We start from the raw sequence: 19,086 nt of genomic DNA, 5'->3' as shown, positions 1-19,086 counted from the left end.
TTCGCGACGCACAGACCTTCTATGCCCTGAAGCTCATCATTTACACGGGGAAGGAGCACTTCGTTATTCCCGAAGGACAGAGCGTCACAGAACATCTTGTGACCACCTTGATCGAAAATTATCTCGACAAAGGTCATGTTGTTTACATGGATAATCTGTATTCGTCGCCTGCTCTGTTCACGTCGCCTGCTCTGTTCAATCCTTCAATCACGTGTCTTATCCTGGAGAGGAGTTGAGCCTGGATGAAACGGTCACTGGGTGGGCTGGGCGGGGGAAGTTTAGACAAGCCACGAAAATACCATATGATTGATTGATTGAGTAGCTGTTTTACGGCACTATCGACACAATTTTGGTCATTTAAGCACCAACAGGTTTCACCGCTACAAAATCAGACATGTTTTTAGTAAGAGTCTTTCGGAGCTCGCAACCGCACACGGTAACACTATTTTCATTATGCTAAAAGGACGGACAGACATTTATGAAAATTTTTGTAAATATGGAAAAGACTTAAATACCATATCAAAACGTAGAGTTTGTGCGATTCTGAAACAGGATATGTTGTGAACTTGCTGATATATTTTAGCAGTGAAACTGAAAAATCGTTGAGCCATGCAGATGTGTAAACGCAACAACACACACACACCAGCTTTTCTAATCAAAGGTTGAGGCGAGCACATGCCTGGATGAGGAGACCCAGGCTGCCACAAAGAAACAAGCAACGTCAGCAACACCGAGCTGGCTTAAGTAACCTTTGTGACACTATGAATGTGCCATCTTCACACCATAAGGGTGACAAGTGCAACGTATTCTCGAGGGATAGTTTAAAGAAATCTGTCGAGAAAGTGATGGAGGTATACCAACAACAGAATTGTGATGTGAAGGACATTCATGTCTCCTTTGACGGTAGTTGGCAGAAACGAGGTCACACCTCAAAGTGTGTTGTTTTTTTTTTGTAGTGTTTTACGGCGTTTGCAACTGCATAAGGTCATATGAGCGCGCCGGACACACCAATATTTTTAGTTGGTAGGAAATTTTGAATTTTTGCCCAGGTGGCGGCCGAAGCTCACTCTTATCGATTTAGACCACCAAGAGATCTTTAACGTGCGCAACTTGCACACCGGCCCTCCGAGATTTTTCGCCCTTATCCGAGAAGGCTAAGTGTAGATCTTTCCTACCAGAAGATCAGGGGTGTGGCAGAAAGACAGCTGTAAGAAGGAGTCAAGGAGTAGCAGTAGAAAGGCTGCAGAAAGAGTCAGGAGCCCAGAGGAGGGGGCAAAGGAGGTGAGGGGGTGGGGGCAGAAAGTGGAAATGAAAGCAGACAACAGAACATTGCAAGAGAGCAGGAAAGGAGGTGAAAGGAGACAATTTTAGAGAAGAAAATTGTTCTGTCGCTACCCGGATTCGAACCCGGGACTTTTGAATGAGAGGCCAACACCTTAACCTCTAGGCCACGAGAGCCCCCCACCTCAAAGTCTGGGATTGGCTTAGCCATAGAAAGAAAAACTAGCCCCATCGTAGATTATGAAGTGCTTACTAGTTACTGTTCCAGTGTGCCACCACAGGAAACAAAAAAGAAAGTGAAATGGTACAGGTTTAACGCCCCTATCAACACTATTAGGTTATTTAAGAGGCGGGACCTCCGAGTTTAACGTCCGTCTCCGATAGGACTGAGCCAAGTGGGAAGTTCGTGCAAAGTGCTTTTACCAAGGGCACGACGTCGGACCGAACTGAGGCTCGAAGTCGAACCCGCAATCTCACGATTACGAGTCCGGTAGCCTAACCACTAGGCTACCGACGGCCCACAGGAAAACGCCTTGAGAGAGAAAACATTCAAGTACGAGCGGTGGTTTTCTTCACACAAACTACGAGGGCCCACAGGAAAATGCCTTGAGAGAGAAAACATTCAAGTACGAGCGGTGGTTTTCTTCACACAAACTACGAGGGCCCACAGGAAAATGCCTTGAGAGAGAAAACATTCAAGTACGAGCGGTGGTTTTCTTCACACAAACTATGAGGGCCCACAGGAAAATGCCTTGAGAGAGAAAACATTCAGGTACGAGCGGTGGTTTTCTTCACACAAACTACAAGGGCACAAGTGGGGGGCATGGAGAAGGAAGCAACACTCAGGATCTGGAGTGGATCAATTCTAAGACATCAGCTCAGGTACGTCTCCATGATCAGCGATGGTCATGCTAAGACCATTTCTGAACTGCATGCGCTGGACCCCCACCCCGGAACTGCCGTTCAAAAACACGAGAGTGTCAACCACGTCGGAAAAAGACTAGGAAAAGCCCAGCAGAACATGGTGACCGAAAAATGGAAGGCGAAGCCAAAAGTCACTCAGTGGCAACAAAACATGGCAAACTTCCACCTGAAGTTATTAAGACTCTCCAAGGCTACTACATCAATGCCATACGAAGACACATATCTGTTCCTGCGATGAAACAAGCGGTTATGGCTATCCTAGATCATCGTTCTTCAACAGACGAGGACCACCACCCTGAGAACTGCCCTAAAGGAGAGGACTCCAGGTGGTTTTGACAGAAGGCAGAAGCAAGGGGATTGCCACCTGGTAGCCGTATCGACAAGGTGGGGGACTCTACTTTGCCAGCTGGTCGCTGATCACGTCCAGCCAATCCTCACGCGGTTGTCATCCAATGACCCACTGGGCCGCTGCATTCTACAGAGCACCCAAAACGCTAACGAGAGAGCACACGCAGTCATATGGGCTCATTGCCCAAAGCACCAGTTACGTTCATCGCAGTGGCTATTAGAGTTGCTGAATTCAACTTCGGTGCGAGCTCGTCGCGTGAATTCCTCACAACCTGCCTGTTGTTTTAGTGTTTTACGGCACTTGCAGCACAATAAGGTCCTACAGAATGATAGATCTAGTCGTAGCGTGTGTAGATCAAGATCTGTACCATGTGGTTTGTGTGCGCGTGTGTGTGTGTGTACTTAAGTATTTGTGGTACTAGAATGATATATCTACATAGATCTATCTAGTGGTAGTAACGTGTGTGGATCTAGATCTATGTGGTTTGTGTGTGTGCATGAATAGACTCTATTCTTTGTTGCAGAAATGAAAAACCTCTATTGATTCTTCTTACTGAATTTGAAATGCATGGTTACCTAGGCCCTATATTCACTTTTATATAGGCACAATTTTTTTCAACTGTATGACTTTTTCATGTAGGCCTACAGGCCGAATGTTGTAACAGTTTCAGTCTACAGATTTCCAATATTCAGTACCAGAAATTTACTTGCATGAAGCTGATGTTTCCCTAACTTTTTTTCCGCAGTCCTCGTCTTCTGTCCCTGTGCCCCCAGAGATGCCTGCATCGTCTTCCGTCCCTGTGCCCCCAGAGATGCCTGCATCGTCTTCCGTCCCTGTGCCCCCAGAGATGCCTGCATCGTCTTCGATTCTGGATATTCCAGAGACCCCGCGGCCTGTCTTTCCACCGGACCCTCTGCTGCTGATCCCTCTCCGTTCCCAGGAGAAGCTGAATAGGTATGTCGTGCCTGCTGCTGCTGAAGATACGTCTCGAGCCATCGTGGAGTTGTCACAGGTTGAAAGGTTGTTCCAGCAGCTTCAGTGTCCCCAGTGTGGCATCGTTGGGACTTTGTCGCTACGTCAGATGGGTCAGTCCGGCCTGGCTCTTCGACTTTCCCTGTTCTGCTCAGAATGTTCTAGCGTCGTCGGTAAGCCCCAGTACACGTCTTCCCTCGACACCAGCACCCCGGCAAAGAGGAAACCGTTCAAGGTGAATCAGAGTGCCACGGCTGCGGCTCTGAGGTCTGGCCTGGGGCCGTACCAGTTCAACACATTATGTGCTCACCTGGATCTCCCAGGTCTTAATCCGAAGACCTTCAACAAATATGCCACTCAGGTGTACGGAAAGAGTGAATCTCTGGCGGACAAAGTATTTCTTCAGGCCGCCAACACTGTTCGCCAGGCTTACCAAAGCATGGGCTGCGTCGCGGAGGATGGCTTGCTGGACATCGCCGTGAGCTTCGACGGCTCCTGGCTGACGCGTGGCCACAAGTCCCTCGTCGGTATTGGCTGCGTCATCGACGTACTGACCGGGCTTGTACTCGACAGCCATGTCCTGAGCCTTCATTGCCAGACTTGCGCTACCACTGGTCAGTGGAAGAAGATGAACACTCCCCTGGCTTACGACGCATGGCTGACGGAGCACAAAGCTAGTGGCTGCAACATTAACTATGGTGGATCGTCGGGGATGATGGAGGTGAAGGCTGCAGTTGTGTTGTGGAGCCGTTCAGTCGAAAAGTTCAGCATGCGGTACACCACGTTTGTTGGTGATGGAGACTCCAAAGCCTTCAACAAGGTGACAGAGGTGAAGCCGTACGGTCCAGGAGTCCAGGTTGTGAAGGAGGAGTGCCTAAATCATGTGGGGAAGTGGCTGGGCACTGCGTTACGGAACCTCGTCAGCGACTGCAGCAAGAAAGGCGTCACGCTAGGTGGCAGAGGCCATGGCAGGCTGACAGCAAACACTATTCGCAAGCTGTCCATCTACTATTCGAGGGCCATCCGAAGCCAAGCCACTGCAGCCGAGATGAGGACAGCTATCCTGGCCAGTGTCCACCATGGATACTCTACAGACGACCACCCGCAGCACATGTACTGTCCGTCTGGCAACGACTCCTGGTGCTTCTACAAGAAGTCCCTGGCAAGGCACGTCTATCCAGGAGGCCACAAGAACAGGGTGCACACGCCCCTGAACTACCAACTGCTGCATGAGCACCTCCGTCCCGTCTACGAAAGGCTCACAGCCGATTCTCTACTTCTTCGGTGTGAGCGCAAGGCGACCCAGAATGCAAACGAAAGTTTTCACCACTCTGTCTGGGCCAAATGCAGCAAATGTCAGTTCCGCAGCAAGCAACGCGTCGAAGTGGCTGTCATCACTGCTGCTGCCGAATTCAACTTTGGCCCAGGATATACTACCGAGTTGAAGGATTTACTTGGTGTACCTTCTGGGGTCAACACTGAGCGCCTGAACTCTGCCCGCACCACCAAGCGTTTGTACATAGGCCAGGATGTACAGAAGGCCGCTGCGAAGAGGAGGAAGGTGATGCGAGCGAAGGCAATAGAGCAGGCTCGTCTTGAGGCCGAGAAAGAAGATGGCGTGGCGTACTGGCCTGGGATGTTTTGAAGTGTACTCTAACAGACACTATCACCAGTTTTCTTCGTTTTTTGGTTTTGAACAGTCAGTACCTCATGTCACAATTTACTTTCATATTCGCATATTTTTGGCTGGATTGTAATGAAACTGGGATTCACAAGAACAAAAATGCTTGTTGTGCATGTTACATCATCATTTTTCCGATTTTCCGCCCAAGAATTTTTTTGGGGTCTATTTTGAAACAAAATGCCGTTTTTCTCCAAACTTTAATTTTTGATACCTTTTTCTCGTCTACTTGTTTATTTTCTCACCCATTCCTCTGACATTTTCAGGGTTTGTTGTTCACATCCTAACCAAACTTTATACCACAGGACAATGTAATAGGTACATTTATACTTGAGTTGTGGGCGATTATGTAATGAAATTAAGAGGTGTGAAGGGGTAGGTCAGTTATCCATCTACAACTTTTTTCCTATTCAAGATATCCAAGAGCCCTGTTGTGTAATATTTTGTTTTGAGTATATCTATCAATGTACCAAATTTGAATAAATTCGGTCAGTAAATAAAAAAAGCCTTTCAAGATTTATGAAAGCCGTTTATTTTCAATATGGCTGTCGCTACCATGGTAACGGTGGTTTTTAACTCTCTGGGCGGTGCTCGCGACATAAGTCGCGCCACCTTTCCAGTGTAATGGCCGGCGCTCGCGACTTATAGCGCGCCGGTACCCTACGTCACAGGAGGCTTTATTTCTCTTCACCGTAGGGGTACACAAGCAATATAACACCGGCAAACACTCCGGAAATGAATTTCCTTTGTTTTGTGCACAAGTTCGGAATCTGTACCTATTTCTTACTACTTTTATGAATGAAATTTCGACTCCGTGTTCTATTCAAATGTTTTGCGCCATCACGATGGATACTTCTTCATCTACACGAGTCGGAATCCGTACCTATTTCTTACTACTTTTATGAATGGAATTCCGACTCCGTGTTCTATTCAAATGTTTTGCGTCATCACGATGGATGCTTCTTCATCTACACGAGTGACCCAGCGACAATCTAATACAAATATTCTACAATTACTGGATGAAATCTATGATGACTTTGATGGTGAGAGTGAGAGTTCTAGATCTAGTGATGAAATAAGTTTGCCAGTTGTTGATGAATCAAATATTATAGCTCGTGAACCCATTCAACAAGCAGGCACTAACCGTGTGTTCGAAACAGATGAGAATGAAGGATGGATTTGTGAGTCGACTCCACCACTTTTTGAGCCATTTACTGGTCAATCACAAGTAAAAATACCTCTAAGTGATGATCCTCAGCCTTTTGAATTTTTTAGTTATTTTATAGACCCGCATGTGAGCCTCAACCAGATTGTCTGAAAATTTTGCGCAAACCCCCCCCCCCTGACATACGAACTACCACCCAGTAACGAGCGACCACCCCAACAAACACAATAAAGAAGAGACCTAACCCTAACCCTACCCCCAAAAAGAACCTGCAACGGGACTCATGTAAAAAGGCCAAAACAAGTCCTAAATGAAAAAAAAAATTAAATTAAAAAACCACACTCCAAAACAAACAAGGAGCATATCAAATAGATCTAGATCTATATGGCTTACATCTACATTGCTATAGGGTTTGATACAATAACACAATAGAATTGGAATATGAATCCTTCATATATAGATCTAGTAATCTAAATAAATCTAGATCTAGATATCTAGATCTTGTAGAACAAGTGAATAGGAATAGGCCTTGAACTAGAAATCCGCATCCGATTCCGAACAGAGGGACTCAGCTGAGTCTAGATTCTAGATCTAGATAGATCTAGATTTAGAATCTAGATCCTAGATCTTTACTAGAATCTAAATAAATAAATAATTCACGCACCTGATGAAATACTTATTTTTACCAATATAAATATTACAGCACAACCTATGATAGGGTTTGACACAATAGAATTGGAATATGAATCCTCCATTGAGGTCTATTTATAAATCTAGATCTAGATCTAGATTCTATTAGAACAAGAGAGTCGGACTTGAATGAATCCATATACGATCTGAACAATTGAATTAGTCAACAAACGAAATTCAAAATGGCCGCTCGAGCACGAAACTGAAAGTAGATAATTTAAGTTGTCGTCCTTTTTCGTATTCGCATTTCTACTTAGGTTCCGACAATTATGTCGGAAACGCCGACGTCGGCAGTCAGCGGTGCGCGCGTCGGCGGTCGGCACGAAAACGAAAGTGCCGACGAAGCCGACGGGAGAAAAATGGGTCGCTGGCAGTCGGCCAAGCCTCGCACTACGCACATTGACTGATACAGGCGGGCCTAGCGATAGCATCGGCCGGTTCGCGACTGTCGGATTTCAGACGACTGTCGGCAAACATGCAGGTCTAATTTTATAAGTGAAGAAATAATTCAGGACTGGTGTAACCAAACCAACAATTATGCTGCTCAGAAAGGTGATGTGACATACGAACTACCACCCAACTCCCGTATTCTCAGCTGGAAAGATGTCACCCAAGATGAGATGAGAGCCTTTTTAGCTCTGATAATTGCCACAGGACTCGTCAAGAAAGATGATTTGGATAAATTTTGGTCTACTGATTCGATCATCTGCACGCCTTTCTTCTCGACGCACATGTCTCTCAAACGTTTTGAGAACATTCTCTCAAATTTACATCTTGTCGATAACAATGATGATGACAAAACTGATCCCTTGTTCAAGGTCCGACCATTCTTTGTCCACCTCAGACAAAAGTTTGTAGATGCCTATTCAGCGGGACAAAATCTAAGTTTTGACGAAGCTACATGTGCTGTCAAAGGTCAAGGCCGCCTTCGTTTCAAGGTCTACAACCCTAAAAAACCAGCCAAGTTCGGAATAAAAATTTATGAAGTCTGCGAGTCTGAGTCTGGATATTTGTCGAGTATGAATGTTTACACCGGGGGAGAAGCAGAGGAAACTTTTTCTTCTTTGGCTGGTGTATCAGAGGAGTGTTGTACCACTACAAAGCTTGTAGTAGGATTGCTCGCTTACTGTGGACTGCTAAATAAAGGGCACCATGTCTACCTAGACAATTATTACGTCTCACCGGATCTCTTCGATGAGCTGCATTTACTTGGGACTGGTGCATGCGGTACAGTGAGGACCAACAGGAAAGAAAAGCCTGATGCCATAAAGAAAAAAGCTGGTATCAAGCTCTCACAAGGAGAAACAATTTTTAGGCAGAGAGACAACTTACTTGCCCTACGACATATGGACAAGCGTGACGTTCATATGCTGTCCACCATCCACGACGCAAATCTCGTCACTCTCAGCAAAAAGGTCCATGCAGGCAACCCGATCGTTAAACCTGAAGTGATGGTTCAGTATGTAAAGAACATGGGAGGGGTGTATCTGAGTGACCAACTTATGAAGAACTATGCGTGCATTCGGAGGTCTGTGAAATGGTGGAGGAAATTTTTCATGCATCTTTTTTGTGCTACATTGTGCAACTCCTACATTTTGTACAAGAAGACAGTGAGAAACCCTGTTGACCACTTCCAATTTAGGAGCCAGATTGTAAAATCTTTGCTGTTGGCTGCACCAGGTAACCCAGGACCCTCCAGTAGTGGCAGAAAGTTATCTGAGGTGCCAGAGAGACTGAACCGAAATTTTCCCCATTTTCCCAAATATTGTGAGCCGAAGCCCGGAGCCAAGCGACAGAAACCGATGAGAGACTGTGTTGTGTGCAATATTCCCAAATCTTCTAGAAATGGCTGTAAAAGGACACAACCATCATTTGAATGCAAGCACTGCAAGGTTCCCCTCTGCATTCCAGAGTGTTTTGAAGCATTTCACACAAAGTTGGAATACAAACCGAGAAATTAATGGATAATTTCTCGTAGATCAGCAAAAAGTGAGTACAAATATTTTTTTTGCTCACTAAATGTTGTGTTCATGTTATAGTTCATTCATTTCTCTTTATTTTGATGCATGATGTATGTCTCTATCTTTTATAGTTTTTTTTTAATGATTTTTTTTCTAACACCACTGGGTTACAACAGAATAGCCTCAAAATAATCCGCCGCTGAGGGGAACAACTATAGCCTTGATAATCCACCACCCAAAGAGTTAAACAAACGTAACGTTGCTTTTTAGAGATGTTTTCCTGTTTAACCTCCTTGCCAAAAGGCTTTACCTGAACTTTCATAGTTACCGAGATAGGTTATAAAGTACCCCTCCCCCTTAAGCAATATTACATTTTTTTTCCATTTATAAACAATGGAATTGCACAATATTACTAAATGTGTTAAATAAAATGTGCAGATTCATAAACTACATTCAATAATCTATTACTGCTGAAAAAATGAAAGAGTTTGGTTTGGTACTCTTAAAATGAAAGTCATTTTAGTACAGGGTGTCAAAGCTCTTTTGCCGGCTCGAGGCAGCTCGGGTGGGGGTTCTGCTCTGGGTGAAGGCAGGCTATGGAGAGATGGGTCAAGGTTCCACACAAAAACAGACCTTGATCATAAAAAACTCAAACAAACAACCCCCCCCCCCCCCCCCCCCATTTACGGCTTCTTATTAACCTCAGAAGACTATGCTCAACCCTCCCATATGAGCCAGTCAGAATGTGCGTATCTTGGACCTCCTCGGATCATGCTCACAGATCTGAACCAACAGGACGAGCCAGTCAGAATGTGCGTATCTTGGACCTCCTCGGATCATGCTCACAGATCTGAACCAGCAGGACGAGCCACTCAGAATCCCCCCATGTTGATGTACTCCACCACTTCCTACATTCCGGATGCTCTTCCTTCACACCATCATCATCTCTGTTCCCCGCTGTTGAGAATGTCCAAGGCCGTCGAAGGCTGCTTCCCCAGTTCCAGAGGCTTGCTCCGCCTACCAGGGGCTTCTAGTTCTTCGCAGGCGTCCATTATGGAGGCCATAACTTGACACCTTTGTTCTATTTGAACAATGAAAATAAAGAAGAAAAATTATTTTTAAAAGCCTACTATCAAGATGGAGTATAGGTAAAGAAAAGATGACCAAAGGCTATCCAAATACCATGTTTGTTTGTTTTTGTTTATTTCCGATAGGCCTACACTTGTCCGAAAGGAATTGTAGTTTAGATTTTCCGGCAAAAATGTTGTTAATGTCCGATCCGTCGAAATTCAAGGAGATTCCTCAAATTCAAAGAGATTTTTCCTTGAATGCAAATTGAAGGAGTTCTCAAGAGCTCAAGGAGGCTGCACACAAACAACAAAGTCCCGACAGTTATGTAAAATATTCAGGAAAAGACAGAAAATTTCTTTATTTTCATGATTGCATCAAAGCAAACATAACATAAATAATAACAATGATGAAATGCTTTTCTTCATTCCCCCAAAATAAAACCACACAACCACCTATGACTCACCATCAGTCAACCACACAACCACCTACTACTCACCATCTGTCAACCACACAACCACCTACTACTCACCATCTGTCAACCACACAACCACCTACCACTCACCATCTGTCAACCACACACTACTCACCATCAGTCAACCACACAACCACCTACCACTCACCATCTGTCAACCACACACTACTCACCATCTGTCAACCACACAACCGCCTACTACTCACCATCTGTCGTACACTGGGGAAACAGACGGGTCATATTCTGCCGATGGAAGCGAATGAGGAACTTCTGACAAGCTCGAATGGAACCTAATGAAAGAGAAAAACAAGTCCCTTTGTCACTGATGCTGAATTGTACCATCTATACATATTTATACATATTTGTCCCCGTGGTTTTATGCACCCCGCATCATTTAGCAAAATTTGATAACTTTTTGGGGATAATTTCCGATTATTTTCCTTAATCATTCTTTGTTAAAATTAATAGAATCACATAATTTCATATATTTGGGCTCAGTTTGCATAATTTCAGAATTTTTCTAGCATAAAACGACGGGGACAGACATACAGGGTGATCCAAAAAAAACTTACAACTTTTTTTCTGAATATCTCACGCAAAAACTGTTCTAGAATGCTGTAATTTGGAACAGACATAATTCATTCAAAAGGAATTTGTTTGATATAAAATCCACAAAGAAGAAACAAGGTCTGTACAGGTGATTGTCTTATAGAGGTGATACAGGGTGGTCTGTACAGGTGATTGTCTTATAGAGGTGATACAGGGTGGTCTGTACAGGTGATTGTCTTATAGAGGTGATACGGGGTGGTCTGTTCAGGTGATTGTCTTATAGAGGTGATAAGAAGGGGTGGTCTGTACAGGTGATTGTCTTATAGAGGTGATAAGAAGGGGTGGCCTGTAGAGGTGATTGTCTTATAGAGGTGATACGGGGTGGTCTGTACAGGTGATTGTCTTATAGATGTGATAAGAAGGGGTGGTCTGTACAGGTGATTGTCTTATTGAGGTGATACGGGGTGGTCTGTACAGGTGATTGTCTTATAGATGTGATAAGAAGGGGTGGTCTGTACAGGTGATTGTCTTATTGAGGTGATACGGGGTGGTCTGTACAGGTGATTGTCTTATAGAGGTGATAAGAAGGGGTGGCCTGTAGAGGTGATTGTCTTATAGAGGTGATACAGGGTGGTCTGTACAGGTGATTGTCTTATAGAGGTGATACGGGGTGGTCTGTTCAGGTGATTGTCTTATAGAGGTGATAAGAAGGGGTGGTCTGTACAGGTGATTGTCTTATAGAGGTGATAAGAAGGGGTGGTCTGTACAGGTGATTGTCTTATAGAGGTGGCTATTTGGGCAGGTTCCATTGTATACCAAACCCACAATGCATTCATTGCGGTTGTGTAAAATCATAAGGACAGAGAGTTGCTTTATATCACATGATAAAAAAAATATATATAATGAAAAGTTTTCCTTCATTCCTTAAAGAAAACATCACACACAAACAAAATCTTCTGTCAAAAAAAATTTTTGGGCAGGTAAATTTTGTAATTTTTTTAGAGCAAAATTTGCAAATACTGAAATGTATAATTCCACTTCCACCGTGGATACAAAGCAGTAACATAAAGAACGAAAAAAAAACCCAAACAAACTTGGACCAAATCTGAAAAAGATGAAGAGTATAAATATATAACAGGTTTAACATTACAATTACAATATGGCATGAAACTTTCATTGATTAAAAACCACATCCCTATAAAATTCAGCTCAATTTAAAACAAAATATAATCAGTGCAAGTTCAATAAAAGAGGTGAGAGGTTAAGTTATTGTACTCAACTTCTCCAGATCAATGTATGCAACCCCCCCCCCCCCCCCCAATCAATGTATGCTACCCAAAAAAAAGATATAGAAAGCATAAAAATTAAAAAGTCCAAACCATTCAGAATCTTACCTCCAACATGTATTGTTCGTAGAAAAGCATTGTGAACTCCAATTTTCTTCACGAATACAAGAGCTGAAGAAAGGTAGTGGAAGAATCTCCGTTCAGCTCGAATGATAACTATTCGAGTTTCAATATTGAGATATTTCACTGAAAAGAAAAGGAAAAAAACAAATATATTAAGCAATTGATCAGCTTAAAAGTGACAAGTCACCACCAGCAAGTTATGTTGTTTTTTGTTTTTGTAAAGTGTTTTACAGTGCTCGCAACTGCATAAGGTCATATGAGCGCGCGGGACACACCTAATATTTTCAGTTGGTAGGAAATTTTGAATTTTGCCTGGGTGGCGGCCGAAGCCTACTCTTATCGATTTAAACCACCAAGTCAAGGGATCTGTAACTAGCGCAACTTGCACACCGGCCCTCCGAGATTTTTCGCCCTTGTCCGAGAAGGCTAGGTGTAGATCTTTCCTATCAGAAGATCAGGGGTGTGGCCGAAAGACAGCAGTAAGAAGAAGCGAAGGAGTAGCAGTAGAAAGAATCAGGAGCCCAGAGTAAGGGGCAAAGGAGGCGAGGGGGTGGGGGCAGAAGGTGGAAATGAAAGCAGACGACAGAACATTGCTAGAGAGCAGGAAATGAGGTGAAAGGAGACAAATTTAGAGAAGAAAATTTTTTAGTCGCTACCCGGAATCGAACCCGGGACCTTTGAATGAAAGGCCAACACCTTAACCTTAACCTCTAGGCCACGAGAGCCCTGTAAGTTATGTCGAAGTTAGGAAAAATAGACAAAGGGAGAGAAGATTGATGTAGAAAAACATTTCTCAAGATACTGAGGGAAATACTAGAAAGGAAAGAGTGTGGGGACATAAGATCCGTCAACTTGCACATTCAGAATAAGTTCACCCACAACAGCATCCACCCAAGAAAGGCTCCAGGCATTTCACACTGTTCACAAACCAAGAACTGAACGTCAATGCAAAGGGGTTTAGTAGTAGAAGTATTTAGGGTATTACGGCGCTCGCAACTGCATAGTAAAGGGGTTTGCTAAAACCAAACAGGGTAAAACGGAAAACAGCCGTTAATAAAAGAAAACAGAATGCCAAATCCCCCCCCACTGTCTTTGTCAGAAAACTACTGATTAGTCAAAATGCTTCCATTTCGAAAATTTAACGCAAAGAACCTGGAGGGTGACACAACAACGAACAAAACAGCATCAAGTGGGACAGCTTTTTTTAGCGTAGCACGGGAAAACACTCTCAAATCCCCAACTGCCCAATCCAGGACAGTTCCGGGACAGAGAATATAGGACAGCTGGCAAGCCTGGGCTACTGAAAGAGGTAGACGGGGAAAACTTTCAACACTCCCTGAAGCGAAAACCCTTCGAAAATGAAGAAAATCAGGGACTTTACCTTCGGCAGGCCCCACTGTGTAGCCTAATAACATTCCGAAAACAACACCATGCATGAGCATCTTGCTCTAGGAACTCTCTCCATTACACCGCCTGTCTGTCTTACAGAAACTTTCAACTGCTTCTGAAGTTGCAGAGTGGATGCACAAAAGACTATCCAGACTGGTTAATAGACATTTTTAATTTTAGAAGAGGTTTTATGGCGCCCGCAACTGCAAAAGGTCAGATGAGCGCCAGAAGACTAGAGATGTTACAAGAAAGTAACAAACATAAAAAAGAAGAAGGGGAGATAAGGACGATAGATGTTCCATAGGAAATAAGAAGCAGACCACACCAGAGCACCCGCTAACCACCCATTCATAGAAATTGGTACGTGAAGTAACTTAAAATAATACAGTCAAACCAGTTCAAAACAATCACCTGTTCAAACACAGCCACTTCCCCCTCCTCCCTGTTTGTCATTACAATGATGCCTCCCAATCCCAAGATGACTGACCACTTTTTTCCTCAACGGTGGGAGGTCAGCTCAGACAGGTTCAAACTGAACGGTATGTTTTTTAGTTTTTTTGTAGAGGTTTTACGGCGCTCGCAACTGCATTAGGTGATTTGAGTCAGAGCACCAAGGGGTGGATGTCAACAGAGAAGTCCTTACAGGGAATCAGACTTACTCTGCTCACCTCTCTAGCTTCAACAGAGCAAAGTCTGCTTGGACTATCAAGGCATCCCAGAAATAGCAGTTCACAAGAGTGTGACAAACATACAGAAGAAGTAGAGGCAAACTGACAAGTAAGGATTAGGAAAGAAAAAGCAGCAGTTATGAAATGTCCCCCCTTTGGGAATGGCCTAAAGACACTTCAGTCAGTGGCACCGCCCCGGGGGGTTGTACGGTATGTGGATGTTACAAAAACATAAACTTGTTAGTCTTGGGGTGGCATTACCTTTCAGTGAAAACTGCAATGACCCAAGACCAAACTCCCCATGAGTGTCCAAGATGACATTTCTCACAGCAGAATACACTTGTTGGCTGTTGATCTCCAGCAATGACGACTGCGTGCCAGGGGTGACAACCTCGCAGAGGGCATACCTGCAAGTTGCAAAAAAGAAATGAAGCTTCGATTAAAAAAAACAAAGAACAGATTCTTTTCATACTGTGGATCAGACCCCATTTTTACCCAACCCTTTTTAACTTAATTGAGCCTATTGCCCTGTATTTACGGGGATGCACTTTATCGGTAGATACTTCCAGTGTTTTTCAGTTACAAGCTACAGGAAGCAGCAAGCCATCGGTTGACCCACTTGTTTCGCTCAAAATTTGGTGCAGCTATCCGCAATACCTTTTGAGCTGTCAGGGAATACGTCAGTCACTCCTGCATTGTGATGATTTTATTACGAATTGGGCGCCAAAAAAAAGGACTTGTTTTTTACCCCCAGACATTGCCATTTCAAAATATGGATAAAACAAAAACAAAAAGATGCAGTTTTCTTTTTCTTTGAGAGCATTTCTTTCTTTCTTTCTCTTGTTTTCTCTTGTATTAAAACAAAATTATGACAGCTTACAGTCTTTTGAGGTTAACGCTTCAGATAACACAAAAATGTCAGGCTGCAATGGTTGTTGACGGAGCTGGTTGTAACGGAGTACAAGGTCTGTATACACTCCCTTGTTACTTGTTATGACAGTAAGTAGATCTAGATATCTAGATAGATCTAGATCTAGATCTAGTCTAAGTAGGCCTACAGTACAGCCTGAGCCTGAGCCTGATCAGGCATTTAATTTCTACGCAGTGGCTATTTTTACGGCGAGCCGTAAAGATAGCCTCCCAGGCTATTTTTACGGCGTGCCGTAAAGATAGCCTCTCAGTGAGTCCCGGGCTATTTTTACGGCGATCCTCGAAAAGCGACCCTATTCCGCCTCTCATGTACGCGACATGCCTCAAAGTATTTTAGATCTAGGCCTATAGGGACCGTTCAAAATATAAACTTACACCTCAGAGGGGAAAGGGTGTCTTTGGCTTCTGTAAGAAAAGTGTAAGATTGGGTGGGGGGGTTAACCAAATATGACACTTCTTCTTCTGTGAGATGAACGTTTTGCTCATGACTGGGAAGAAAAGGTAAAAGAAAAAGTGGATAAATGCCAGTAACAAGACCCAGATCTGCATGATTACTGCAGATCCCCGTTACTGTCACGTTCATAACTATTATGACAAATTTTACTTTGGGCCCAAAAAATTAACTTATTGTTCTGTCATTCACATAAAATTGTTTTAATTTATGAGACTCTCCTCAAAATAAGGTTATATGTTGGAAGAATTCAAAGTTTAATCACTGAAAAACCCTTAGAATACCTTTAATTGTTCGTTCTTAACTATTATGACAAACTTTAGTTTTGACCTAAAAATTAATATTTTGACCTGTCATTTACTTTAAAATTCTATATTAAATGAAAGTTTCGTCATAATATGTATCTGTGTACATGTTTTTAATGTTTATCAACTCTGGAAAGCCCTCAGAGTACAATATGTAGTTCGTTCATAACCATTACTACAAAATTAAAATACTAATTAATTAAAATCCAGACCCATACACTTATGATAAAAATCAAAATATCAGAATGTAAGCAAGGTCTAATACATCCTCAAGTTGGGTTAAAATTAAAAATACATCCCAAAACAACTGTAAATTACATGGAATAAGGTTTCGTTCATAATAACCATTATGACACACTGTCACGTTCATAACATATGACAATCCATTTATGACAAGCATATTTTTGCCTGTCCTTCGCTTCTCTTTTGAGTCATCAGCACGATACTCTTCCATGTTCATTCCACCATGTAAAAAGATGTTGTGAAACATTGGGAAGTCCCTCACATGATATTTTGCAGAAATATCATAAAGTGTTTGTTCATTCATATCATTATGACAAACCTGGATTATCTCAATCAAAGTCATATTTAAGCAAAACCATGCGATGGAGCGGAAAATTACCCTTCTGATGGATCAATGTCAAACCAATGTTTAATACTGGTCATTCTTCGGGATGATATGTTTAACGATTTGGGTTTTCTAGACCTTGGAAAGTCTGATGATGTAATTATGACACGAGTTATATAAACGAACTTATAAATTTTACTCAGCAATTACATCATTAATATAAAAAAATAAAACTCTTTTAATGGACACACGCTGTTATGATGGTGTATACAAACTATTTTCAATGTTTGAATGCACTTCTTCTGTTTGATAGTTTAAGATTAACAATATTCTGTATTTAACATACAATTTAATTACGTGTGCACTCAGGATGAGTAAAAAATGCCGTATTTTTAGTACTATTATCTTTCTATGTAGAGATATAAGATGCACACATCAATCTACTTGCTCATGCAGCTTGACCAACTTATTTCCTTGCCTTATGCATAAAGTTTTCAGAAGAAAACATATTTTACCATGAGTAGTGGTTGATTTAAAAAGTCCTTATGCAAACACCCCCACCTTTTGGCAAAGGGAAGCTCATAATATAGATCTAGACAGCACGGTTTTACCTTAATTCTTAATTTTAAGTAGATCTAAGTTAAACAATGGTCAGATACACTGACGGAAAGAACAAATTAAGTATTGCAAGATAGAGAGTTGAAAGACTTTACCTATTTTTGAAGCGAACCATAACTCGGGACTCCGGAAGACGTTGCTCTGCACTTGCAAATTTTGAAAAGCGTGTGTGTAATGTGTAAGCGTGGGTTGGGTTTCTTTTCTTGTTTCGGAATGTTTCGGTTTTCGTTTTTCGGAGTCGTTCGTTTTTTTCTAGCAAAGCAGCGTATTTCGAATTTCGTTCCTTTCTATGTTATGTATTATCATTGTTTGTACAAAAAGCAAGGAGTCACAGAATTCTACACTTATAGAACGGGAACTGTACCACGTGACCTGTGAGGAATTGAAGACCGAAAACAATGGCGTCTTGAGGGCACGATTTATCGTTTTCGGAAGTAACCCTATAGCTTTTAAAGCAAGAGCGGCTTTTACAAACGAGTGAAAAGTTGAACATTTACTGTCCAGTTTGTAATTTTGAGTTACAGAATTCACTGTGCAACTAGAATCAAGGTTTTAAATTGTTGTGTTTTTGGGTGCAACAACAGAAAAGCAGACATAGAGAGTTTATAAATATAAGATCTACTGAACTGTGAAAAAATTCGTAACACGGATGGGATTGTTCACAGCACTTCTAGCTTCCCACACACATTTTGCATACGCATATATGGCCTACGTAATTTTTTAGTAGCAAAACTTGTTACAAGAAATTTGTTTTACACTGAACATATTTTTTCACTTGATCTAATTAATGTTCTCAAAAGGCCACCTCTATTCTCACCCGGAGTGAGAATAGTGCAGGCGAGTCTTGTGGCTATTCTCACCCGGTGCGCGTTCACCAAATTTTGCGTTCACCCTAAACCACAGAATTCTACACTGTGATAACAGAAAAATTGTAGAATTCTGTGCCGTGAACAAACGTTCCATTACAACTGTAGCCTACTAAAAGCGTACAATTTTGTCTGTGGGCAGTGGAGAGAGAGAGAGAGAGAAAGAGAGAGAGGAGTAGCGCGAGAATTTCCGGGCAAAACAAAATGGCGACCCGCGTAGTTCGGCTCGATTCGAAAAGTTAAATAGCCGTAGCATCTTTGTAGACAACCAAATTAATTTACTTTTGTGTTTTAACATCATTTTTTAACTTTGTTTTGGTCAATTTGATCGTCCACACCGATAGACAGTATTCAGAAAGAGACAGAGAGAGAGAGAAGAGGGGAGGAGTTGATCTTGCGAGAACTTCCGGGCGGGTGAGAATAGCCACTTTCTTCTCAAAACATGCGTTCAATAATTAGCTTTATGTCGCCAGCAGAAGTAGAAAAAAGGACGGACTTGCTTTTAAAAGAGATTATGCTCCAGCTATTAACTTTTTTAAAATTTGTAGAAACCGTTGACTGGGATTTTTTAAAAAAAATATTGGGCTAGTATTTATTAAAGAATTTTCTTTAAAGAAATTTCTAGAATAATATAGAACCTATAGATGTGTACAAATGTTTGAAAAAAATACTCATCGGTTAAGACGAATTGATATAGATCTAAGTCATTGTGTAAAAGTAGGAGAATCTAGATCTAGGTGTTCAATAGTTCAGTAGCCTAGATATTT

At 42.4% G+C, this 19,086-nt stretch overlaps 2 protein-coding genes across 2 annotated transcripts; one reads left to right on the top strand and one right to left on the bottom strand.

Annotated features, from left to right (window-relative positions):
* The first annotated feature begins 5,748 nt into the window (after positions 1-5,748).
* On the top strand, positions 5,749-9,023 carry LOC101861487 (piggyBac transposable element-derived protein 4-like). The gene is made up of 2 exons (XM_035973547.1): positions 5,749-5,828; positions 7,658-9,023. Exons 1-2 carry the CDS (start codon positions 5,749-5,751, stop codon positions 9,021-9,023), a joined length of 1,446 nt encoding a protein of 481 aa, XP_035829440.1.
* A 92-nt stretch (positions 9,024-9,115) lies between these two features.
* Positions 9,116-17,791, bottom strand: LOC101860549 (ribonuclease P/MRP protein subunit POP5). The gene is made up of 5 exons (XM_005112743.3): positions 17,549-17,791; positions 14,843-14,988; positions 12,510-12,647; positions 10,773-10,856; positions 9,116-10,104 (listed from the first exon to the last, which is right to left on the bottom strand). Exons 1-5 carry the CDS (start codon positions 17,566-17,568, stop codon positions 9,965-9,967), a joined length of 528 nt encoding a protein of 175 aa, XP_005112800.1. The 5' UTR covers positions 17,569-17,791; the 3' UTR covers positions 9,116-9,964.
* Positions 17,792-19,086: the final 1,295 nt, after the last annotated feature.

Source organism: Aplysia californica, unplaced genomic scaffold (assembly GCF_000002075.1).
Source record: "Aplysia californica isolate F4 #8 unplaced genomic scaffold, AplCal3.0 scaffold01390, whole genome shotgun sequence".
NCBI lineage: Eukaryota > Metazoa > Mollusca > Gastropoda > Aplysiida > Aplysiidae > Aplysia > Aplysia californica.
Note: the sequence above shows the minus strand (reverse complement) of the source record. Positions and strands in the feature narration are given on the sequence as shown.